The 27,457-nt window shown below is 42.0% G+C and overlaps 1 protein-coding gene across 20 annotated transcripts in view; it reads right to left on the bottom strand.

Annotated features, from left to right (window-relative positions):
* The window catches only part of BAZ2B (bromodomain adjacent to zinc finger domain 2B), a 385,196-nt gene that overhangs the window by 11,921 nt on the left and 345,818 nt on the right, over positions 1–27,457 (bottom strand). For 13 of the 20 annotated variants that reach the window (XM_085873227.1, XM_085873230.1, XM_085873235.1 and 10 more), the window contains 9 exons: positions 25,656–25,929; positions 24,302–24,457; positions 16,713–16,879; positions 12,353–12,870; positions 11,505–11,640; positions 10,801–11,142; positions 9,675–9,719; positions 3,602–4,128; positions 3,294–3,437 (listed from right to left, as the gene is read on the bottom strand). In XM_085873227.1, coding sequence (XP_085729353.1) covers positions 3,294–3,437; positions 3,602–4,128; positions 9,675–9,719; positions 10,801–11,142; positions 11,505–11,640; positions 12,353–12,870; positions 16,713–16,879; positions 24,302–24,457; positions 25,656–25,929 — 2,309 coding nt within the window. The remainder of the gene's footprint in view (positions 1–3,293; positions 3,438–3,601; positions 4,129–9,674; positions 9,720–10,800; positions 11,143–11,504; positions 11,641–12,352; positions 12,871–16,712; positions 16,880–24,301; positions 24,458–25,655; positions 25,930–27,457) is intronic. The other 7 variants (XM_085873232.1, XM_085873239.1, XM_085873240.1 and 4 more) reach the window with 4 other exon arrangements.

Raw genomic sequence — 27,457 nt, 5'->3', positions numbered from 1 at the left:
ACCGCTGCACCTCCACCAGTGCCCACACCCGCTGCATCTCCGCCACTGCCTGCACCCACTGCACATCCGCCACTGCCTGCACCCACTGCACATCCGCCACTGCCTGCACCCGCTGTACCACACCCGCTGCACCTCCTCCACTGCCCGCTTCCATTGCACCGTCGCTACTACCCATCCTCTTTAGACCATCGCCACTACCCGCCTCCTTTACACCGTCACCACTGCCCGCACCACTTGCACCATCGCCACTGCCAGCTCCCATTGCACCATCGCCACTGTCCGCACCCCTTGCACCATCGCCACTGCCCGCTCCCAATGCACCGTCGCTACTACCCATCCCCTTTACACCGTCGCCACTACCCATCCCCTTTACACCGTCGCCACTACCCGCCCCCTTTACACCGTCACCTCTGCCCGCCCACTTTACACCGTCACCACTGCCCGGCCCGTTTGCACCATCGCCACTGCCCGCTCGCATTGCACCGTCGCTACTACCCAACTCATTTACACCATTGCCACTGCCCGCCCCTTTGCACCGCCGCCACTACCCGCCACCTTTACACCGTTGCCACTGCCCACACCCCTTGCACCGCCGCCACTGCCTGCCCCCATTGCACCGCCACCACTGCCCACCCCCATTGCACCGTCGCCACTGCCCACACCCCCTTGCACCCCCGCCACTGCCCCCCCGTTGCACCATCCCCACTGCCCGCCCCCGTTGCACCGTCCCCCCTGCCCGCCCCCTTTGCACCGTCGCCACTGCCCGCCCCCTCTACACCGTCGCCACTGCCCACTCCCTTTGCACCGTCGCCACTGCCCGCACCCCTTGCACCGTCGCCACTGCCCGCTCCCGTTGCACCGTCGCCACTGCCCGCCCCCGTTTCACCGTCCCCACTGCCCACCCCCGTTGCACCGTCACCACTGGCCACCCCCGTTGCACCGTCACCACTGCCCGCCTCCGTCGCACCGTCACCACTGCCCGCCTCCGTCGCACAGTCACCACTGCCCGCCTCCATCGCACTGTCACCACTGCCCGCCACCGTTGCACCGTCACCAGTGCCCACCCCCGTTGCACCGTCCCCACTGCCCATCCCCGTTGCACCGTCACCACTGCCCACCCCCGTTGCACCGTCGCCACTGCCCGCCCCCTTTACACTGTTGCCACTGCCCACTCCCTTTGCACCGTCGCCACTGCCCATCCCCGTTGCACCGTCACCACTGCCCGCCCCTGTTGCACCGTACCTACTGCCCGCCCCCGTTGCACCGTACCTACTGCCCGCCCCCGTTGCACCGTACCTACTGCCCGCCCCCGTTGCACCGTCTTCACTGCCTCTCCCTTTTCTCTCTCTTCTTTTTATCAGCTTTTATTTTAATTACTATGATTGATTTTTTAATTGTTTAATTGTAAAAATTTCTATATGATATTTACTATTTCGTTATTTTATTATCATTATTCTTTTACCTCTTTTGTCATATATATATATATATATATATATATATATATATATATATATATATATATATATATATATATATATATATATATATATATATTGTTGTTATTATTTATATCACTTTGTTAAGATTATTTAGTTTATTTATTCAATCACTTCTTGCTTTTTTCCCCTTGATTATTTTCACTTTTCTCCCAGTCCTCATATCTCCCAATAAGACCCCTAAACTTTTAACCCTTTGAACCCGAGCAGCCATTTTACCAGCCACGATCCAAACCTCCATATACCAGAGCAGCTGGATTTTTCTCCAGGAAGCCCAGGGTGGGGGAGCTGAAAGTCCAAGGAGCTCAGGGTTCAAAGGGTTAAACCATGAACCCTGACGCTCCATGTCAAAATCAGTCACCCCCCCCCAACCCACTCTGACCCACCCAATATCAATCCTCCCCCCCCCCCATCGCTTCTCTGTCTTTTGCTCTAACGAGGGGTTACCATTGAAACCATTGGCGTCATCTTACTTCCCACGGCAATTCGCATCCTTCAGTCAAGGTTAATTTCATCCATTGTTGGAATTCTGCTTGTTTGCTTATAAAATGTGAGATTGTTAAATAAAGATGTTGGTGAACAAAATTTTGTTTTTCTTTTCAGAATAATTCCAAACCTAAGTTTGTCAGAAATTAGTAATTTCAGAAAAAAGCGATGTCTGCTCTAAAACTGGAAAGCTTTTGGGCCTGATTCGAAAGAAAAGTGCATTTAACAAAAAGAGGGTGTTCGGAAATAATAATGTGGAAACAAATGATGAGGAAAGATAAAATACAAAGTGGGAAGAGAAAAGCAAAGCTGCAGTCAACTGGATAATGATCCATCCTTCCATTGGGACCATACTCTGCGCAGAGCGTTGGTGCTGCCTAAGCAGTCTCCTGGGCGACTGGGCACAATCCTGGACGGGTCACCACTCTGACGCAGGATAGCAAGCTGGTACTCATTTTGACAACCTTGGAAGGATGACAGGCTGAGTCACCCCCACCTGGTATCAATTCAACAGCCATGCAGCATTTGAACTCAGGTCCCGAGAATCCCAGGCCCACCACTCTAGCCATTAAGCCAACACCAGGCATGGATAATGATGGGTAAACTAAAATGACCAAGGTCAGGATAAAAAAAAAAGTCAGGGGATCATTTCAGCTCCATTGAGCATCAGCGAGCCTTGCAGAGCCAGAAGAGCACTGGGAATCAATCAGTGCAGTACTCAAACCAACTGAAAGGTCCATGGTTTGAAAAACTTAAAAACAACAAAAATAAAAGCATAACGAATATGAGCCTGTGCAGTTGTTTCTTGGCGTCAACAATTGTTTTGATTTAAACCTCTGCTAGTTACTGAAGAACCCAAAGCCTCTAAAAAGAAAGAAAAGAAAAAAAAGGAAAATGCAGTACAGGATCAGATCCCCATAACTAACGAACTTTGGACTGCTGTTACGATGTCGACAAAACAGCAACACACTCAGGCAGTACTTCACTAGTACCTTCAATTTTTATTGTCACCTGCTAATGTGACTTCCCCCTTACCGGTAGTATGTAACGTGTATTCTGTATTCGAGTGTTTGCTCTTAGCGTGCAATCGTGCCAATGTTTCAAAATGTCGTCGAAGTGGTGAATATGCTCAAAATAGGTTCTGTTTAAAAGCTCATTCTTCTGAATTCAAAAGAAGAAGAAAGAGTAAGAGATTATAAGGAAGTCCAATCACAACTCCAACCTCAATCCAATTCCACCTCCTTGCCCCAAAATACGGAGACTAAACGCCAATAGTTGCACAATCTTTGCGAAAAAGCAAAAATAACTCACTGTCCAGTTTCAAGCTTTCCCCGCATCGTTGCAAAGTCCATAGGTCTGCGGATGACAGTGCGGTAGCCTGGCACGAGCTTGCTGTTTACAGGTTGTAGGAAAGGCCAGGCATCTGTATGCGCTTCCAGTTCCCCCATGATTGCTCTGGAGGTGGGAGCAAGTTTATCTCGAGCATATTAAAATTAAGTTAAAACATTTCCATGATTCGAGCACCATGCCTTCTGTATTATACTGAAAAGCAAACCATGGTCCTCAATGTAGTCATCCACACTGTAATATTTTTCATATACCAATACCAGAACACGTACCTGCATGGTGTAAGGTCTGGATTCCCTTCACTTGTTGTTCGACCCTTTCTTGCTGGTGAATGAGATGGCGAGTGAGAGGGACCAGGGGAAGGTGCAGGTGTTGGGGCCAGGGTTTGGATGGGTGTTGTACTTTGTGTAGGCAAATATGTAGGACCAAGAGAATGAGTGGTTTGGCAAGGGAGAGATGTTGGACTGAGGTTAGTTGTAGCCTTGGTCCCAGTGTTCATATCAGCTACGGTAGTAGTAATAGGAGGGGATGGAGTTCGACCCTTGTTGTCCAGGCTTTCCCTAAGTGACAGCAACAAAGCAGCTTCCAAATCATCATCACGAAGCCGGCGTTTCCTCATCTCACGCCCACCTTTCTGGTGACTGGGCGTCGGACTGTCTTGGTCATCCCTTTGAATAGCCAGCTTGCCCAGGACCAATTTTTGGCCCTGTGAACTTCCCATCTTCTTCTTTTTGCTATCAGTGCTTTTACGACTGCGGTTGGTCTTCGCCTTGGGGACTTTTGGTGGTGTACCAGTCACCTAGAAATGCAACATATCCATTTTAGGAGAAAAACAAAACAACCCTAAAATATGCCACACGACATGTGAAAAAAATAAATTACTGTACATGAGAAGACATTTCATTTTGATAACTGCTGAAAGATAACCTTTTGAACGATGTAAGTGTTTCAAGCCACGATACATTGAATTATTTTTTACTTACATATGCAAAATGCATGAGCATCTTCCAATTGTATGCGTATTCCCATGACTATGCTTGCACCATACGGATGCCTTTCCCAAAATATATAAAACGTCAACTTGCATTTCACTCAAAAAAGAAGTTTCTCCACCCATTGATACTCTTCACTAGTGGTGGGAAACCAATAGGGAGCTTGCAGTCTGAAACGCAAATACCTGTGCCCCATCTCCCCTCCCCTTCCCCCAGTTTTTTTTTTTTTTAACACTTTAATGGAATCAAATTCTGTGAATAAATCTCTGCGTGGACCTCAATCACAAGTTAGTGTGAATGAGAATTCCACCGTAGAATGGTGTGCTGTAAGGAATGTAAGTATCACAACTCTGATGAGATCAAAGGCATCTCAGCAGAGTTCGTACCAAGGTTAATGCAGACACAAACAGTCATACAGCCTCACGCATCTATGCCGTATCACGACGAGGTAGATTATATAAGGTATATATAAGGTAGACTAGGAGCATGTTTCTGTCCTTAAGGGTAGACAAAGACACCCCTTTAGGAAGACTGGACAGACAAATGTAAAGGCGAACCTGCTCAAACGTAAAAGGAGTATTCGAATGGGTTCATCTAAAAGTAGGGAGGACAATGGCTGCTAAAGAGGTGGCTGGAATTTATGTTTTCTAGTTGTCTACGATTTTAGCATTTAGCCATGTGTGTTTCAATAAGATTTACGACATGAGCATACAGCATAAATGCATATCATAAATTTTATGCCATGGTGAGTGTTTTTGCGTTTACTGCGAGTAAACTGATTATGGTTGCGATTGTAATTTCCGGCTGTGGTTTTTATGTTCGAAAGGAAGGGGAAGAAAGAAGAAAATAAATGAATCCATTTGTTACCAGGTGAGGTCGAAAATATGATCAGGAGCAAAGTTACCCTGCTAGACTCCAAGGAGTGCTGAAGGAAGTTAAAATGTATTATTTTGACTTGCAATTGCTGTAAAAGGGGCCTTGTGGTGCTTGAAGTAGTGTGAAGGCCAGACATGCGGCCTGCCTGATGACTGAGTTTACCCACCACCGCTCGAGATGGTGTGTGTAACTGCTGTAATAAATTGAGCTTATGTGTCTGTAGCTATGTCAGTAATATACACTTGTCGATTGGCCGTTTCACTGACCAATTGGTGTGCCCATTTTTGCCTTCACTCATCGATTGGTCGTGGCACTGACCAAATGAGTTTGATATTTTTTTATCAGAATTGTTATTAACTCATCGAAGGACGGACTACCTCACCACAACGGTTGGATAGCTGGCCCAACTTCAGCCACAAAATAATCATGCGGCCGCCATTTTGTGAAGCAGCAAAGCCGCAGGCCTTCGGCCTCAGCCGTCACCGAGTGCAATTGGATTTATCCTAGGTAGATAACCACTATGTATTATATATACCCATAAGCAGTATGCAATGTTCTTACTTCATTCATGTACAACAGGTTGTTTTTTTAGTTGTTTTTGGGAGAAATCAGGGGGTTGCAGGGGTCTGTGATCCTTATACACCACCCATATAAAGATGTTTTTACTGGTGTGAAAAATCAAAGATTTCTGGTCAATAAAATATTTAGTGATGGGAACTGTTTATTATCTTGCCAAAACGAAGTTTTTGCAAGATATGTTAGTCAGCTTGTATGGTTTTTTTCGTTTGTTTGTTTGTTTGTTTGTTTGTCTGTAATCACGTATAAAAAATTCTGCAGAGCACAGTTATCATTGGAAATTTTTGTAACTTCGCATATCAGAGTCCTATAGAGGTCCCTTTCAGCACATAAAATTTTGAAGGTCAAGGTCAAAAGTCAAGGTCACTTTGTCGCAAATCAGGGGAGTCGACGAAACCCTTATTTTTTGAGTAATTTTGATCGGATCGTCTTCAAACTTCATGGGAATATAGTTCATGGTCTGGCGCTCAGCTGATTAATTTTTGGTGGCGATTGGCCTTGACCTTCATGGTTAGCGCCTAAGGTCAAACATATTTGACCCCAAGGTCAAATTTTCAAGTTTTAGGAACCATATCGTGTAGTACCTCAAATTGAACACCTCGATGAGTGCTTTCTAGATATGTCAAGCTTGAGACATTATGATGTCATTTGGTGACGTTATGAGGCAAACGCATATTTTTCATGGTTACTCTGTAGAACGATTCTCATCGGAATCTCTCGTCGGCAGATATTCCTCAAGGGGTCGCTCCTGGTGGATAGCAGCTCTGTTCACCTCAGTGTGACCTTAAAGAAGTCACACATGGTCACCTTTTGCAAGATACGGGTCACCCTGCGGGTGACATTGGTTTATTTTTAAATCAAGCTTCATTGGTGGAGCTGAGTAATGAGAAGATTCATGTCAAACTGAGAAGAAAAACTGCTAATTATGTATACAAGTTCTAGGACCAGTTCTCAGGGTTTGTTGCAGGAATGAGACCAGGAGGGAGGGTGTGTTCAGTTACCAAGCAGCTGGTTTCTTGGTGTCACCCATTCTCGCTGCTTAGCTGAATGACACCAATAAACTAGCTGCTTCTTGGTGTCATCTAGTTTAGGCTTGTAGCATGGTATTGTGTACACTATGGTCCTAAATGAGGAGAAAGCTTAGAAATTGAACCGAGTTTTAATAAGATAAACAATCTTAATGTTATATAATGCCCAAGTGTCTGTGCTTTCAGAAAATGTATACTTTGCTATGGGTCCTATGGATATAGTTGCTTACAAAGCATGTTTTTTTATCCAAACACAGGCTATTTTTTCCATTTTTATAGCTCATTTTTTAGAAATGGGTTACATGTATGATTGTACTGTATATGTTGTCCAAAATGGTTGAAAATGCATTTTTTGTTTGATATATATCATTATACATAAGGATAGAACAATTCCTCGAAGCAGTACATTTCTGATGACCTTCTGCATATCTTGGCACATTCAAATGTGTAAAATCTCAGATTTTGCAAAATTTCCCCCAGTTATAGTAAAACTTACAAAATCTTATTCCAGAAATTTGAAATGCATCCGATGGAACATCTTAAATAGCAATTTACTTCTGCATAAAGTGATGATTTAAAATGGCAAGTTTCAACATGGATCATTACTACATACCAGTTTTAGGTTCACTTCCATGATTGGGTCGAAAATGTTAGGAAGTACGTAACAAATTGCATTTATTTACCAAGCTGCTACAAAATTACTGGTAGCTATAAGCTTGATTTTATAACCATAGAATAAGTTCACCAAGATGGCCCTATGATATAAAAATCAATACCAAAGGCCAGTTTGTGTTCAGTATACAGAACATCAAAGGTCGTTAGGAAGTACGTCACGTTTTAAAGAAATCTGCACTTTTAATCCTAAGATGTTGGTTTGGTCAGAGCTTTGACCCTGTCAGAGCAATAGAAAGAGGAAGAATTAAGCTCTGCCCAAATAGATCCTGAATCCCCATGATGTTGGCTAACAAATGATATGCAAAACTTAATCATACAATGACTTTCATTTTTTGGTCCCCCGTGTCTTGGCAACATAATACCTTCTAAGCCCCAAGGAGGACTACAAGCCTTTATTGATGTCACACTTGCCAAACCAGCCATTCCTTATAATTTTATTTTGCAATAAGTGTGTAATTTCGGCTTGAGCCCGACTTTTCAAGGGAAATACAGAATGGTTTTAGTTCATTATGTAATTTAAATGTCGGGACGAGCAATTTGCCCGATTTTTGTTGTTATTGCAGTTGCTGTTGTTGTTTCATTTCATTTATTATTTTGCAGGTACATCAAGACATACATTGCGCCCCTGCAGGATTGCTAAAAAATGAACCGAATCACTATCGAGTAGCTCTCCCGGCGCTAAAAAAAATAAAGGAATAAATAATAAAAAAGGGGATAAAACACCCCATTAAAAGTCATGCCTAAATGTATTATTGTGTTTCTTAACCTTTCTGTGCCAAAGCCCCACCTGTTTTATCCATGTACTCCATTCCATGCATGAAATAGTATAACACACCGCTAAGCTCATCCCATTGCACCTCATTCTTCACCCATTAAGAGAAATCTGAGAGTGCATAATGGGCTGTTATGCAAACATTGATATAAACAGTACACAGTTCTTTCAATACATACCGACACTTTGGGAAAATAATACAACGTGCAGGACCTGTGTTCAATTCCCTCCCTCAGCACGTTTACCACCATAGCAGACATCGGTAACCGCATGATTGGGCCAAAGACCTGCCTGTAACATTTCTGATCTGATCTGTCCCATGACCATGAAGATAGTCGGAGTGCCATGTTGGCATTTCCAGGGGCGAATAGACCTGGAAGTGCCCATCTCCTTTGCAGACCAGTAGCATTTAGAGAGGGAGTTTGGAATAGGAAGGGTTCCAGTGATAACTCACATATTATTTTGCGAAAGACAATTTTGGATCTTCAACGCCCACTCGCAAACAATGCGACTGCAAGGCTTACCTCAAAAGAGTCCGACAAGGTTTCAGCACGTCAAAAGGCCACGCACTTATAAGGAGCTAAGTTTTTGCACCTTGCATTTTAAGCCTCAACCTATCAGATTGGGGGAAGCTTATACCTGTTGTCGGGTGTGTTTCTACAATGCCCCCCAATTTTCAATGGTACTTCAGAGATTCTAAGCCCCAAGGAGGACGAAAGCACCACTTAGGTTTTTATTTATTTATTTATTTATTTATTTATTTATTTTTCTGCCAATGTCGGCTGTACCTCGGAGTTGGATTGGAAGGACTTTCAGAAGGAAAATTTGCATCAATAACGGGAATAAAAAATATGCAGGGTTTGATATAATCTTTTGGACCTTGACCTATTTTTAAGGTCATGACCTAATTATAGACATTTTAACTTTTTTTCACCATAACTCGACTAAGGTTTGTCTGATCGGAATGAAATTGCCTTTTCCAGATAGCCTAGAGCAAGGAAGATTTACAGTTAATGTACATCATACCCCTCCGGGTTAAAGGTCAAGGTCAAATGGCGGTCTGAATAAAAGAATGCGTTTTTTGTCATCGCTCAATTTTGCCATTGTGGAATCTCAAAGACAGTTTAGCCATCCAAGACGTTCCTGCATCATAATAGTGTACCTGCATTTAAGTTGCCCACCTGATATCTGATCAGTGCCCTTGACCTACTTTTTTTCGAATTGTGACCTAATTAACAAAAAACACCGTTTTCATTATAAGTTGAATAATTTCCTCTGATTTTCATGATGTTGAGTTTTATGGATAGATTACAGATGGGGACACATTTTTTTAAATTACACTCTATCTGTAAATGTTGAAGATCAAGGTCATGTGGCGGTCCAAAAAAAAAATATATGGCCATCATTAGATCACGGGGAGACTTACCCTTGGCGATCGTTTTGTGATCGCAGATATCGAGTTGTCAGTATTCTTCCATTAAACATGAAACATGAAAGAGAAACCAAACAATGATAAACTGTTTGGTTCTGCAAACAACTAATTTAAAAAAATCAGCCAATAATTTACACAACCTGTGTCGACAAAAGGTATGACAGAGTGAAATGGGATGTCGCATTACTGAACATCCACACAAACGTGAAGCCTTATCTCTGTATTACCAAACTTGTAAACAATCAAAGACAGGTACTGTGTAAAGACAGTTCGGAATATCGAGCCAGAAGAATATACAGACTTACATTCTTGAGATCTGACTCAAAGCAAAATATAAAAATATCTTGAAATTAAATGTGATAGTCTTAACAAATAAAAGGGTAATTATATCTTTGTGAACTTTGAAGTCAGGTCAGGACTGTCAAGTATATGGATCAATTGTTCACATCCACGGCACCAAATTTGTCGACCATGAATCTTCAAAATGACGAATGAAGGATTGAACGCTTTCAACTGTTTGCATAAAAATGATCCATGAAAGAAGCAGTAAATCAAAGGGTTATTCATCGCATATAACAACTCTTCACATTGCACCGCCCTTCATTGGAAGCACCTGATTCATGATGTTTCAGGTGTCACGACAGCCAGACTGTGGATAAATTGTCTATATAAAGGAAATTGTACATGGATGATCTGCTGATGAAGGCTGCAGTGCAAACCTTCCAGCAACACTTCAAATATTAACATAATTAATCGACATGTTGAAGGTTTTTGCAATTTGTGCGATGTATAATACTATGGATTTTTTTTAATTCGGTAATTTAAAAAGTGAGAAGAAAAGGGGGAGGGGAAGACAAATCGATTCAGCAAGTAGCCTGTTGGAAAAACCAGGGTTGGTGTTACCTCATAGGTTGGTGATTAAAAGACCTTGTAGGAAAGCTGTTAACACAATGCGTGAGAGGTAAGTCCATTGAAAATGAGTATATGGGAAACAGGTGGATGTGGGATGGAAAAACAAGTACATAGCATAGATCAGAGATATAGACTGGAGGAAGACATAAGTTGATGGGAGAAATGCCACCTAAAAAGACATTTTGAGTTCAGAGGTTACGATACTCACAGGGCTTGCACGGACACGACTGCAAGATGGGGAATGAGAATGTGAGCTGGCTGATGCAGGAGCTTTGGGGGATGGTGCAGGAGAAGGGACTGCGGGAAGCTTTTCCGGAGAATTAGTGGCCGAAGGTGGTCGCTGTGGACTCGTGACTCTAGAAATACAGGCTGGGCAGTACCAATCGCCCTCAGGGATGGCAGTAAGTTTCGGGCGGTGGCAGTAGGTGTGGCAGCCACGATCACAGCCATCGCATAACAGTAGCAGTTCCTCGTTATCTCCCTTACGGCAGATTTGACAGAACTGCATCGAGTATATGCGAGGAATGGATGGAAATGGGTGTTTAAGACTCTTAGGAAATGACAACAACAACAAAAATTAGTCATTTAACATTTCGTGACAATTATTCCCAAACATTATAGGCAAATGAAGAAAAGATCAACATTTAGAGAATTGCAACCATGAGATTGTCTAGCCACTTTCAGACTAATATCCAGCATATAACATATTTGGGCACAAAATGTTTAAAAAACACAAATTGTACAAAATGTCAAGGTGGTCCCGAAAATTAATGTTAACTGAACTGATGCTCTGCTTATATGAAGAATATATTTACATTTTGCAAGGCACTGCAAATGGCTCAAATGATGCCGCAGTGTTGGCGAAAACCACTTCATTGGCAAGTTGCTTCTAGAAGGCCAAGATTTACTCACCACTTTCATGATAGATTTCTCCCACGCGATGGATTTATCAAGCTGCTCCAGACACAGTGCGACTTGCGCAGCATTTTGTGCTGCCTGTAACACCCGTCTCCACTCCTTCAAACCTGGAGCGATTTCATCCTCCACCCTGGAGATGTACGTTAGCCCGGTTTAAAACGGGTCCAAAAACGAACTGAACGGCGGTCAACATAATGTGATGACTCGTTAAAATGCACATTGGCTTGCCATAAAATTAATTGAAAAACCGTGTGGCATTATACGGCCACGAATTAGAGAAGATGTTCTGGGATATCAAACAGGCCACAATAAACTGGAATCAAACTTAAATTTCACAAAATTTGAATAATTAAATATGATCGTTGTTTCGTTTATCCCTTTATCATCTTATACTATGATATAATACACCATTAAGCAGCCAATGCCACTCGGCTAATTTCCCAGTCATTTACGTGGAAGCAGCAATGCCTTGCCACTGCAGGTCCTTGGCTGGCTGTTAAAGCAGATTATGTGCGTATGCATTTCGCAGCCAATCAGGAACTCAAAAGTGAGACATGGCCGCATCTCTGGAAATTAATGTGAAATTCACTTAAGTCCCATTTCCTGCGTCTGTCATACAAGGATGTAAATTGAAAAATGAAATAATGGTCTGATGTAGTAATTCCAATTGTTTCGAAATCAGACGTGACCTCTTTAAGTACACAATGTATGTTTAATGTACTGATATTGTGTTAACAGGCAGAGATTTTCATGATTCCTAATCCTTAAACCGAACAGAACTCGATGATTAAGAAAATCTGACTTGTACTTCATCATGAGGTGACAAATACGAAGAAAAATACCTCTCGCCATCACAGTTCTCTCCAGGGGCAGGAGCCGGCACAGTGACGGTGCCCACGTCACGCAGCTGGATCTGGATGGTGGTGCTTAATGGGCTACGCAAATACCGCCTCTCAATGTGCCGCTCCAGCAGAGCCAGCCGTCGCACAGCTTGCTCTAGAGGTTGGGCACTCTTGTGGATATGGGCATCATCCACGTCCTGCTCCTCATCTTTCCAATGGGTTTCCTGGCCATTCTTCAGTCTGTCCGCACTTCTATTATAAGAATCTGCCATCGTCCTTACTGTTACCATGTCACCCTGGGAAATTCTTTCATTCTGTGGGATCTTCTCTGTTATCCTTTCATCGTTCGGCAACCGTTTCTCTTCCTCCGCCACCTTTTCCTCCAACCTGTCGCAACGGGATCCTCCATTATGATTTTCAGGCCTATTTTGGTGAGCTTCTTTGGCTTTATTCGCATTGTCCTGATTGGAGAAGGTGATGTCCAGTTTGCAAGAAACCTTTTCTGGGCATCTCCACCCCTACAAGACAAATGACAACTCATTTATTTGTTTTGTATGTCGACAAAACTGGAATTGTTTTTTTTCAAATACGCAAATGATCATTGCATTTTCCGCATAGACAAGCAGTATATCAACAGGCAATGAAAAGAGCGGTCTTATTGAAAATCAAGAATGAAAAAAATTTGCAAAAACTTCAACTAGAAAGACTTGGTATTAAATGAGTAAATACATTCGGTAAGTATTTCAGATTTTTCAAAGATGTCTCAAAATATTCTTGTTAAAGTTGTAAAAGCACAATCGAGGAATCCTACTGCATATATAATAAGGCAATTCTCGATATGTTTGTACATCTGATCATTAAAGGATCAAAAAGGCTGGGCCAATCTCCACCAAATTTTGCATACATGCCCATGGGGAGAATGGGGAGACGACTCGCGGTGGTTGTAGGAGGAAGGGGGGTAGTGAGGGTGGGGAAATGATGCCAATTCTGAAAACAAATCCTATTGCTCCCAGAGGGAGCGAGTATTACAAGTAAGTACAAATACAACAAAACGATGCAAAGTGTGCAGTGAGGTTTGCCAGAACTTGTCAATCAAATTAGACAGGTAAATAAATAAATAAAGTGATTTTTACTGTCTGTAATAGTACAAGCATGTAATACAACTTTATTAAGTTCAATATTGCAGGGGCTGATGTGAGACATTTGTTGACCACTTAGTACCCGACTTCCCTGCACGTGGTGCGAGTAATCGTGCTGTAAAGATGGATGCCCCACTGCAAGAGTGCACTGTTACGGAGCAGTGGGGAGTCATCAGGATTTGGCTTAGTGAAGGCATCAAACCATGTGACATTCTTCGGAGAATGACTGCACAATGTGGTACGAACTCTATCGTGGAAAAATGAGTACGACTGGTGTGAATGGTTTTGAAAAGGACTGTTGCACTAAGAACAAGCTATAATGAGAGAATAATGGCCTACAAATGCAACACTAAAAACCAACTTCCTCCTCCTGCCTGTCGCTGTGTCACATTCCCAACTGCCTTCCCCCTCCCAGTCCACACATCCCCCGGTAGTTTTAGCAGTTCCATAATTGTTCACGAAGAAGAGTTAACCATTCGGTCATCTCATCACGAAACACGTTACATCAAGATTACTGAGTTTTGAACCAGTTGTGAAATAATGATGTCAAAGTGCAGTGAAGAATAATTACGGCAACATCAAATCGGTGTTCGCGAGTTGAACTGAAAAACTTTACACATCATTATAAAAATACGAATCATCCCCAAAATATGAACTGAAATTTTGCAAAAAAAAAAAAAACGTTCAGACTTTCCATTTGTGGCAAGTCAACAAGTTCTCCAAGCAACATGGGAAAACAAGGCATTGATCTTCAACAACACAAACTGTTTTGGAGCATACCTTGCTGGGATTGGTTCCTTCAAATTGTCATGCTTTTCTAATTTCGACAAAAAAATAAAAGTCAAGTTAATTTTCGATGACGTTGAAGCCCTACATGCCTTCACCATCGCTTGCAATCATTGCTGAACTGCAAGAAAACACTAATTAGAGAAAACAAGATTCACCACTTAAATGCATCCAATCAAATTAATGTCCAGACGTTTCGCTTCAAACGTGACCATCTTCCACAAACCTTCTCGCCGCATCAAAGAAACAATGGGGGGAAAAAAACTGCCTCAATAAACAAGGAAAGGCAATTACCATTAGCCTTGATATTTCAAAAAGCTTTTCACCATCTATGACACTCCGGTCCCCCCCATCAAGGCTGTTGCCAATGGATTCAATCCCTTACTTCTTAATTAAATTAGCTTTTCTCTCACAAATCGTTCGATATCTGTCACTCTGGAATCACCTCCAGCCAACGTTCAATAAATGCTGCCCTTCCAGCACCTACTCCATGTTCTTTGTCAGAGATGCTGACGAGCACATCACATCCATCTCATTTATGCTTACGGAACATATTCTTACCACCGAGAATGGCGATAAAGCCAACATTTCAAAAGAACTCCAATTCTGTTAAAAAAAACAAAACATTCTCGATGGGATATCAGATACACCTCCTGCATCAAAATAACTTTCGCATCAATATTGAGCCGTGCATGATGTCAAGATGATTATGGGGGCATCCAGCGATGTCATCTAATTCTCACTCTTCATGAAAACAAAACACGAGTCTGGAAACCTAATAACTACAATCCTTTTGAACGACGGGCATCACCAACGATCGTAGATACAAGTATTGCACGTGTAAATTGTTTGTACTCCATTATCGGCAGGATTTTCTTTCAATGATGACCTTTCACAACCTCCTTCGAAGGACATTTCAGCAATCTGCAAGAATGATGATTCAGCAAAGATGGAGTTAAAAAGGGGCTTGCTCGGGGTACGGGATGGCTTTCGTGTTGAGTTTTTAAAAAAAAATAAAACCAGGCAATGTGGAAGTCATTGATTCAAAAAGTGAACGGTAGAATAAATTTCACAAAGGCTGTTCAGTAATTGTTTGTTATATGAAGGATTACATGGCACACGCTCTATGCACCCGGCACTTTGCTAATGAGAGCCAATCGTGGTTCACGATTAACGGGTTAATTGAACCATTCAATGAAACATTAAAATCACAGTGGTTAAGAACACGAAAACAAACCTTGCAAACGATCTCAGTGGCATTGCAGGAGTCGAGCTACTTCGGCAAGGGGGAAATTCATTGGCATTGTAACAAATAGTATTTCTGATTATGATGAACATAAAATAGGAATGGGCTTACCATATACACATAAACAAGGAATCACTTCTGACTTTCTTCACACAAGACTAGTTTTGGCATGACTCAGTATGGCCTCTCGGGTGCGATCACGCCTCACCTGTTTCAGCACTTTCGACAGCTCCTGAGCTTCTCGTCGAAATGTTCTTAACCATATCATCAGACAACAAATACAAAGCAATCTTACTCGTATAACAAAGGGACTAACTATTAAGCCATGTACTACCTGTCCTCATGGCCCGACTATTTCGACTGAGGGATAAAACAAAAACGATCCGATCCGACCTCATCTAATCTCACTGTTTGGAGACCATCATCGGGTCTTCGGGTCATCATGTCAATTCGAGCCTGAACACGGGACTAATGAGACAAAGTGGTTAATCCCAGATTCAGAACATCAGCCCACAGGTCTATGTGATCAATGATGATATGGAATATTTAAGCCTGGTGTTGGCTTAGTGGTTAGGGTGTCTGGCTTAGGGTCTTGGGGCCCTGAGTTCAAGCCCTGTTGGCTGCTGAATAAACACGAGGTGGGGTCGACTCAGCCTGTCATTCCTTCCGAGGTTGGTGAAATGAGTACCAGTGTACCGGGAGAGGGGCACAGCATCGGTGGCACAGCCATGCTTCCAAAAATGACAGCTACCTGGCAGCTGAGCTGCCAAACGCAAGAACAGAACAGATGGCATCGTTAATGTCCAAATTGAGGAACAGACAGCATATAGCTTCATTTTCTCTCAAAAAGAGCACGATAAGATGTAGTTCCAATTATCTTAGCGACGTAACAGACAGCATCTTTTGATCTGATTTCACTGGGAATCAAAGATTGGACTTGAGCAGAGAGTTAACCCCAAAATGATGATGGATAAGACCGATAAAGTATTGTAGTTTACCAAAAGATAAATTATTTGAGAAAAGCGGACTGTTCAATGACATATATGTATTTATAGTTTATAGAAATTCCCTTCCTGAAATGCTCTTGATAAAGATGAGCCAAAACAAAACACGCTGATAACACGATTAAATGATCAAGTACCGCTTTCGTAACCGCACCGCCGATAAATTGTGAAGGTTTTTAACCAACCTTAACTTGCAAACTGGCAGAAGCAACCCGCGCTTCCAGCTCCTCCACCATGTGTAAAACCGACATGTCAATTTGTCTGGCTTGTTGTTTCAGAGACCATTGTTCCACCACTTCCCGGCTGATCGCTGTGGCTTGTTCTGCTTTCTCGTTCTTCCCCACAGGAAACACTGAAAAAGGGTCAAGGAGTCTGAGAGTTACATTGGTTAGATGATAAATGAGCTTTATTAGACTACCGTAGTGAAATATTAGACATAGAGACTGTCAAGCATTTAAAAATATTAAGACATTACTTTTTCCCTACTGTGCCCAAGGCTCATGGAAGATCCTGTACATCGATCACGTGCAGGACAATGATATTGGAGAAAAATCAATGCATTTTCACGTGACGAACAGGCACGAGGAGACTGAACATATCAAACTGGTGAACTAAAAGTTACTAACCATAACAGGTGTGCATCTAGCGAACCCCCATTGCCCCCACCCAAAGGGAAAACAAATCGAAATGTTTCGGTTTATACAAGTCAGTGTTGAATAATAAGTTATTTCATGACATTATATATCCAAGGTGGGGGGAGGTTATCATGATGCACAGCAAAAAGGTGAACATGATTTTAAACACAACTGATGAACTAATAAGGACTTTTTCTTTAAACCTGATTGTCATATATGCTTGTTAGTCTCCAACCGGGGGTCAACCTGGCTGGGGGTTAATATTTTGGGTCCTGTCCGTGCGTCAGTCCTCCGGACCCTTTACTCGATAGCGACCGGATCGATGCATTTCTTTCATATTCAGCACATGCATGCAATGATGTCTGGACATGAGACGATGAAATGATTTTGGGATCGGAACCAATTTGGAATTTTGAAAAAGACTTTGACGGAAGAGCAGAGTACAGGATTGTATATGTGTTCAGGAACCATTACTTATATACATTTTACCATATTACTAGATAAGCACAAATTTTATTCATTCATATACATACACTTCACCATCTCCACAACCAACACACCACCATGAATTATTTATTTATATGCACATCATCATCTCCACTTGCTACGTATTTATTTATTTAGTCATTTAAATATAAAATCTACACATCCCACTTTAAAGATGCAGTTAGAGGATGTGTCATCAATGAAAACTTCTGTTTGTGATGTACCATGTAACCCATAATATTATGTACTTTTGTGTTATGTATATGACATTATATGATATTCATAACATGATAATATGAGAGTAATAAGGGGTACGATCCCCGCTTCCCCACCCCCCCCCCCAACCTTTTATCCAAATTCTTCAATTGGTGCATCCTGCCAACCTCACTCAAAATGATGCTATTTTATTGCATTACTACTGTAATGCGATACAGCCTAAGGCCTTGTAGACTGTGAGTCGCTCTGATTTGCCAAGCAAAGACTTGGATCGATGAAGGATGCCCGAACAGTTTGCGGCTGTCTACCTATGTCATGATCGGGAATTACAATTATCATGATAATAATTATTACTTGTGAAATAGTCCGATGTGCATTGAAAATCTCGTAACTTTGTTTCTGGCACTTTATCCATCATTTTATCCTCTTCTCAAGAAGTTCCCAGAGCTTGAAATTGTGGACTGCATTCAAGAAACACCATTTGGATTAGCTTTTTTAGGTTGCAGTCAACCAGCAGTCAATTACTGATATCTTCAGGTTGAACTGTCCTCCTCTGAAGGAATGATATGATAAAGTACTTAATCACTGGATGCCCAGAAGTTAAAAAAAGGTGTTTTTAACATTTCACAGAGTATGCAGTGTATTGAAATATTTTTTTATGAGATACAATAATGTCACATCAAAAAAAGTATAACGAGGTGTGTACATTAATAAAAATCCTTATTCTATATTTTGTTTTCATTTATACAGAAAGTTATATGTTGAAAAAAACCCACCGTTGGTGTGTCATGGAGGATTGTTAATATCTTGTCCATCAAAATTTTTAACCACCCCATGTATACATTCCTACTCTTATTAAAGATGCAAACTTTAACCTCTATATGATGAGACAAGATACTTGCATAACATTCTCTCTGAAAGACAATATGATTGATAAATGCAGCGCATGATCCTGGCACTAACAAGGCAATAGTTTCAGTTGGATTTAACCAACACTGATGATTAAACGCGTGAACAAGTATCTTGACGTCAATGACACCACAAAACTAGAACGACATAATACAAAACTGTTTTGTATACCACTGATATGCTGGACCTGCTGAACCAAAATCTAATCTGCTTGTTCTTGTCACCAACTCATCCACCAAGTTTTGTCATAATCCATCGACAATTTTTTTGAGATATGCTATATATCGTTTTGGCCCCATTTCTCAATGGTGACGAATCACTCGTAAAAAATTTTTAAAAATTCGCATATCTGGATCCAGATTCGGATCTTCACTGAAATCGAATCAGTTCTTCCTCGTCACACACCCAACATGTCAACCAAGTTTCCTCCGAATCCGTCCGCAACTTTGTGAGATATCGTGCTATATATTGTTTTTGTCCAGTCCTCTCAATAGTGAAGAATCACTTTTAAAAATTCTAGTATTTGGATCCAGATCTTCACTAAAATCTAAACATTTTGTCTTTGTCACCTACCCAACCTATCCACCAAATTTCCACAAGAAAGTTCACAACTTTTTGAAATATCCTGCAAACAGACAGACAGGCAAACAGGCAGACAGATAGGAGTGAAAGCATAACCTCCATCCACCTTCGGTGATGGAGGTAATGACATCTTCCTGCTCAAAATAGAAGCCAATGAAAAACATTTTTTTTTCAAAATGTCACTGCAATCCAAATTTTCAAGTTCACTGATAATGTAAACAATACAGTAATATCCATTTGTTGACTTGCGCTTGTGTCATTATTACGTAGTACATTATTTAGCCGGGACTGGAAACAGTAAATCGGCTCTCCAGCTGACAAAAAGAAAGGTTTTATGGGCAGTGGTGTTACCAGCTTTACGGCATCGACCTCCAGAGATGACTTCCTGTTAAAAAGCCACAACGAGGTTAAAAATACTATTGCAGCATCAAATCCTATTACTATAAGCATGTACCGAACATGTGATTGATTTTTTTTTCTTCTTTTAAACACATCCACTGTATTCACCACTTGTTTTACAGTCTGAACCGAAGCATTTACAAAATGCATTATCTCAAATCGTTCACAATTTTCTTGCTTTCCCTGATGTACCTGAGAAAGAATGTGTAGAATTTTGCAATGCAAGTGTCCCTGAGGTTTCATCTATCTCACAACTTGAACCTTTTTAATTGGAGCAGGAGGACCTTGTATGTAAACGAAACCTGTTCCTAAACAACCATGTACATCCCCGAGTTATCATAGAAAACATGGATTAAGCATCATGGCACAAGGCTTTGTAATAATGGTACCTTACTGGAACATTAAAAAAAATTGATGCACATCCATCGGTGTATAGCATTATAAACTGTTTTTAAAAAAACCTTGCTTAAATACAAACGTTAATTGATCAATAATTGCCAGTAAATTATACTCCTTATGATACAAACGAGCAGTAAACGATTACATACTTTTATAAAGGGGATTTTTTTTGCAACGAGTCATGGTTTTACAATTAAAACAACAAAATAGAACAAAAGCTATCTCCTGTCAAAACCTAGAGGTTAAAAAATATAAATGACAAATTAAAAGTGTCATAATCTTTGTTTCTTTTTCCCAACAATATCTTTGAAAATCCACAACGAGAGCAAAGTCGATGGCATGCCATGGCCCCAAGGTTCCCACCTAAACAAAAGATGAAAGATGACAAAAAGTTCCACCAGGAATGATCCAACATCAAATTTAGAGTAAAAAAATATTTTCCCGTTTTTGACCTCTGTGACCCGAAGTCCCTACCCCCTGGGAAATGAACCCGAGGTTAAATAAAAACTAGACGTAATTTGACGTCACGATGTCGACTGAGATGGCTTCGCCCACATTAAGTCTTTACTTATTCTAACTATTACCTAAAACTTCAACACCATTTGACCTCAATGTATAATCTGTACATATGCATCATGGTGCATGTACTTAGAGCAGTTCAAATCCCATAAGCAATGGTATCACATTAACGGGAGTTTGAATGTGACCTCTGACCCTCAAGACCTATTAGTAACAAATAATCGATCATGGATGGATGCACTGATGAAGCAGGTTTATACATACTTGTCCCAAGATTGATTTAGATCCCTTCAGCTATTATTGAGAATCACATTTTACCTGACATGACCTCTGACCTTTGAGCTTTTGATGCAGAAATCGAATCAGTTCATATTTGATTCATGATATATACTAATACCAAGTTTAGTCAAAACCCCATCACTGGTTCACAAGTTAGCATGGTAACAGAATTTTTGCCGAACACGACCTCTGACCATTGACGTTTGACCCCATAATCTAATCAGTTCATCTTTGCATCATTATACATTCTTGTACCAAGTTTGACTTCAATCCCTTCATACGTTAAGTTATCGCGGTTACATAAACCTATCACGGACGTACAAACGGACTGACGGACAACAATCCAAAAATGTAATGCCTCCGGCGACTTCATTATGGAGACATAAAAAAATTGTTACATATTTCATGCATCTCTCAATGTTGATTGCATGTACAAAGTTTCTTTAAAAAGAATATTGTAAAATGTGCCTGTAATTGAGTTTTTGGAATTTGACCTTTTCATCCCATCTCAGGGGACGGGGCCAAAAGTGAAACTGCTCTTGCACATTCGTGCCATGTGGTGATCATAACTACCAAGTTTGGCGAATTTCTGCACAACTGTTTAGGAGACAGCGTGACAGACGGACAGACAGAAAGGCACAGACAGACGGAGCCAATTACAATATCCCCTTCCCCTCCCGTTTGTTTCAAAAAGCGTGAGGATAACAATGTCGATGAGAAATTTAAACTTCCGAGCGCAGGGTGTACACTTCTTAATCGGCAAAGTCATGGAATCACTTGTAATTCTGAAAGATTAGGAACTGTAATTCATTAAAAGCTAAAACCAAGCCAATAGGGAGTGACGACTTGAATGTTTGAATAAACCAACAGACACCTGGGTCATCAACTTGCATATTATTCTACTCAACATCATAATTCCACAATTGGTATATGCCTCGCAGGTCTTTGGATGTCACCAAACCAAACCATGCTATACCGATCCTGGAATTGCAGTAAATATTTCATACGGAGAGAGAGAGGGAGAGAGAGAGAGAGAGAGAGAGAGAGAGAGAGAGAGAGAGAGAGAGAGAGAGAGAGAGAGAGAGAGGGGTGGGAGAGAGAAAGAGGGGGGTGGGAGAGAGAAATAGGGGTGGGAGAGAGAGAGAGAGGGGTGGGAGAGAGACAGAGGGGGTGGGAGAGAGAGAGAGGGGGTGGGAGAGAGAGAGAGCGGGGTTGGAGAGAGAGAGAGCGGGGTGGGAGAGAGAGAGAGGGGGGTGGGAGAGAGAGACAGAGCGAGAGAGGGGGGTGGGAGAGACAGAGAGGTGGGAGAGAGAGAGACAGAGAGACAGAGAGACAGAGAGACAGAGAGACAGAGAGACAGAGAGACAGAGAGACAGAGACAGAGACAGAGAGACAGAGAGAGAGAGAGAGAGAGAGAGAGAGAGAGAGAGAGAGAGAGAGAGAGAGAGAGAGAGAGAGAGAGAGAGAGACAGAGAGAGAGACAGAGAGAGAGACAGACAGAGACAGAGAGACACAGAGAGTATTCTGGATCCTCCACCCCACAAAATACAGTACAATGTTGAAATCCTTTAACCAGCAAGTTAATGTTATTACAAGTACGCTTTGTCCCCTCTGCATTAGCTTCATCATCCTCTCCATCTTTGACCGAGCTGTTGAGGGCATGAGACATGTGCTCTCTGCGTGCTGAGTATCCTTCACAAATGGAAGATATACCTGGAGGCACAGCCAAGTCTTCTCAGAAATGGCAGCTTTTAGGACACCAACAGACATCGAGCTATTAGAAGAAAGTTAAGTATAAAACAGTTCACTTCCTCAGAGAAGGCACGAAGGACAACCAGAAGCAGAACAAGTCTGTACCAATACCCAGTGTGGTGGACTGTGCAAGGGACTGGCAATTAGCAGCAGATCTTGGTGACAAGAAGTCTCCTGAGAGTATAGCAAGAACAAGATTGAGACCAGATCTGATCCTCTCATCGGACGCATCGAAAACATTGCGAGAAATCGAGTTGACAATCCTACGAATCACAAATGAATGAAAGCCGTGAGAGCACAAGATGGCAAAAAATACGAATAACTCATGAAATAAATCCAAGCACAAGAGTTCAAAGCACTACTGTTTGCAGTGGAAGTCAGAGCCAGAGGGTTGGTTGGTGAATCAGCACATCATATCCTCAAGCAACTCTGACTGTCCAGCCAGTGCCGGCTCAAGAGCGATTTAAGGCACTTACGGAATCAGTTCAAAAGGCATCTGGCTGGATATGGGTGAAGAGAAGCCAGAAAGGTGAAGGAACTAGTAAACCTAAAATGAAGGATTAACGATCACACAGAAAAGTGACAGGACCTATAGCCTAGTGGTAGTGTGTGTTGAAACATGACCTAACTAGAAGGGCACGCGGTAGAGCGCATACCTCTGTCATGCAATGCCTGATCCACGAGAACATATCGGGGCCAATACATTTTCGAAATATCATTCTATGTATCGTTGTTGGTCCAATCTCTCAATGGTGAAGAATCACTTTACCAATTAAATAATTATTGTATCCTGATTTGGATCTTCACCAAAATGTATCGATTCGTCATTGTCACCACTCAACCTGTCCACCAAGTTTTGTCCGAATCCGTCAACAACTTTTTGAGGTATCGTGCTATATATCATTTTGGCCCTATCTCTGAATGGTGAAGAGTCACATAAAAATTTCTCGTATCCGATCCAGATCTTCACCAAAATCTAATCAGTTCGTCCTTGTCACACACCCGACCTCTCAGCCTGGTGTTGGCTTAGCGGCAAGGGCAGCTGGCCTAGGATCCTAGGGTCCTGAGTTTTATCCCTGTTGGCTGCTGAATTAACACCAGATGGGGTTGACTCAGCATGTCATCCTGAGGTCGGTGAAATGAGTACCAGTGTACTGGTGGAGGGGCACAGCATCAGCAGCACAGCCACGCTTCCAAGAAATGATAGCTACCCTGTAGCCAAGTTGCCATACGCAAGAACAGAACAGAACCAATCCTCTCCACCAAATTTCATCTGAATCAGTCCACAACTTTTTGAGCTCACCTGCACACAAACAAACAAACAAACAAACAGACATGGGTGAAAACATAACCTCCTTCCATCTTCGGTGTCGGAGGTAAAAAGGTGTTGATAAACCAGAAAGAAGAGGATTGGTGGTTTGTGTTCCTCCAGACAGAAAAAAACACCATCAATGCCAGCAGGGGGAACATTCAAAGCTGATCCCGTAGTGTGGTCCAGACCTATTCGACTCTGAGTGTAAGGAGGTTAAAGGGCCGAAATACTTGTTTAAAGCACTGAAAATCTTCCCAAATGAAAGTAAATAATACTGAACTCTTACCATCCTTAGCTCGGGCACAAGCTTGACAAGCAAAATCCATGTGCTTCTGCAGCTGTTTCTGTAACACTTTCTCACGCACACCACGAGGATGCAGAGCTTTAAGTAGCGCTCGGAGGGTCTCTGGATCAGCCACTCTCCACCAGCCAGTCCTCAACTCTGCAAAACACATACCCATTTTGAACCACAATTCAAATATACAAAGACCTTGTGCCTAAACCTCACGAGAAAGCATTTCAGCAGCACCACCATAACGGAGAGGATTGATTGGGAATACCGTGAGGAAAAAAAAAAACAAATAGGGGCAATACCCCTGGGCGTTCACCTGGTAGAATAATGATACTGAAGAGAAAGTCAATGTGGGACAGAATCAGCAAAATGTACCTACCAATGAACCAATGTCATAGCAAATACCTATTTTTTGGGGGGGGGGGGCGACCCCCCACCCCCCGTGGCAACCCACTTCCCCCTTATAAATCCTCTTCGACACCGATTTTTTAAATAGTGTGAACAAACTTTGGTACATCACAGGTGATGAAGGTTGAAGTCAAGTTTCATTGAAATCACGTGTGTGGTATCAAAGAAGTTTGCAAGCGTTTGTGGACGGACGGACGGACGGATTGACAACACGCCATCCCAAAAGCTCCCTGGAACTTCCAGGTGAGCTAAAAATTTAAATAAAAAAGTTAGGTGCAAACAAACATGTCAAACAGACAAAAATGGAGCCACTCATCACCATCACATGAAAATGGAATCATTCAGCAACATAAAAAAGTGTTGGTTTGATGGTTATGTCATTTTCACAAACAATGAAACAAACCCTTTTAAGTAGTGATAAATTACTTCAGGACAGAAAAGCCTGAGGACTTACTATGAACACAGTGCATTGGGTGACAGCGAGGTCCTCATTTGGCCCTCGGGGCTAGCAGGATAACCTAGAGGTATGCACACTCACTTCTGAGCTGTCTAGCTTGGGTTTTAATCTCGACCTAGCTACAAACTGTCACCCTGATGTTTTGCAGGCACGGTGTTGCATCGCAACTTGCATCGACCCTCAGACGGAAGTTAAACTGGGCATCCTTTCTGCTCGAGTTAGTTGGTGAACATTTCCACAGTGTCTTTCAAGAAGAGTAGACAAGTTATCCCCAGGACCCTGATCAAATTTAAAATTCTTGCTCGAACCGACGGGGGGGGGGGGGGGGAGCACATAGCTGCACCCTCAACAAATGATGCTACCCATGCAGCCATATGCTGCATATGAAAGAAAAGGTTGTGGCCCTCAGTTTATAGATACATTGAAAGAAAATGTGATGTTAAGAATGTGCCATGAGCCCATTATGATGGTTTTATACTGTACCTTCTGGGATGGGTTTGGGTTGAGGTTCATCACTCTGCTTCTGCATTTCACTCAGGTTCCCGGGAGCCGTTTTGGGGATAGTGCCTCCGGATGGTGGTGATTTGACTGTTGATGAAACAGGTGGCCTTGTAGTCACCAGTACTGGTTGCATTGTACTTGAAGGTAACCCCAAAGTAAGGCTCAGCAAAGGGCCTGAGAAAGGCAGGCCTGGGCTCAGTAGGCCCGCTGGCCAGCCACCAAGGGGAAGGCCAAGCAACGGTAAGCCAGACTTTAGCTGCCAAGACAGAACGAAATAAAATTCGAAATAAATCTTTCACTAAATTAAGATACGAGGGGGAAACAAAACCACCATTTAAAAAATGCAGCATTGTCTGTGCTCATTTCTTACATACATGTGCATTTCTAAAACTTAAAGCATTGATGCATTTCAAAGTTAAATATTTAACTCAACCACTGTAAAGTTGAAAAAAGAAAGCTGGGTTAAACATACTAATCTGCACTATAAAAGAGTGGTTTGTCTGTCTGTCTGTCGCCATTTTTCTCAGAGCTGGCCAAACGGATCTTCGGCAAACTTTGATAAGTTCATCAGTGAATGCCGGGGAGTGTTTTAGGCAAAACATTTTTTAGAAAATTTTGAAAAAAGGAATTCGTTTAAAAAAAAGTAAATAAATAATAATAATCAATAAAAAAAATAATAACAAGTCTGAAGACGACGATGGTTCACGAGCGGTATTTGACAATGTAGATTGTTTCAGAAGTCAAGGATGAGACAATGTGATAATGTTTGACCAAGTTATAAAAATGATCAACATGATGTGGTACGAGTGACAGGTTATTAGCTGCAAAATTTCGAAAACCCGGATTCGTTCAACAACTTTCAAAATTTGACCTTTGCATAACCTTTAAAGGTCACAAAACAATGTTGTGGACATTAAAATAAGGAAACAGGATATGTGCTATAGCTTATTGGAGTTAGTTCGTCGAAGAAGGTCGAAACTTCGAAGAAGGTCGAAATTCCCACAACTTTGAAAATTTGACCTTTTGTGAACTTAAAGGTCAAAGGTCAAGGATTATGACCTTCGGTGCAAAACTTCCTCTGGAACATTCCAGGAACAATATAACATCATATAGGCTATATGGCATTTCGCACTCCTCGGATTATCCATACTTTGATGAAATAAGCGTAAAAACAAACTTGAAGGGGGCGCCACGGGCAAGGTGTTCGAGATAGAGCAAAATGATTTCAAGACTTTAGGTGGGGAATGACCTCAAGATTATGCATAAAAAATATTGTCATCCGAGCACTCAAAGTTTGGGCGGTCGTATGATTTTTATGTCAAATTTCGAAATTTTCTAAGTTCGTGACCTTGTGACCTTGACCTTGGGACGAAAATGAAAAATCGAGCTCCGTGGGGCTATGCAGGTGCCATTGGGCTAACCAAACACTGAAACCCCTGCCAGATTCGACAAAACCCCTCGGAGAAGATAATTTTTCATGTCAAAATTCGCAATTTTCTAAGTTCGTGACCTTGATCTTGGGACGAAAATGAAAAATCGAGCTCCAGGGGGCTATGCAGGTGCCATTGGGCTAACCAAATACCAAAACCCGTCAGATTCGACAAACCCCCAAGGAGAAGATGCAAATCGAAATCGGCTACCCCCTAAAAACACGTTTTTTGAGCGTGGCTCCGCCCATAATGGGCACACCACGCCCATTCTCAGGAAAACACAACTAGATCATGATATAAACCTCCCACCAAAATTTTATCAGGATCGGATCAAAACCCACGGAGCTATGCTCG

This window comes from Eptatretus burgeri, chromosome 3 (assembly GCF_056783735.1).
Source record: "Eptatretus burgeri isolate ZD-2024b chromosome 3, Ebu_testis_v1, whole genome shotgun sequence".
NCBI classification, from domain to species: Eukaryota; Metazoa; Chordata; class Myxini; order Myxiniformes; family Myxinidae; genus Eptatretus; species Eptatretus burgeri.
Note: the sequence above shows the minus strand (reverse complement) of the source record. Positions and strands in the feature narration are given on the sequence as shown.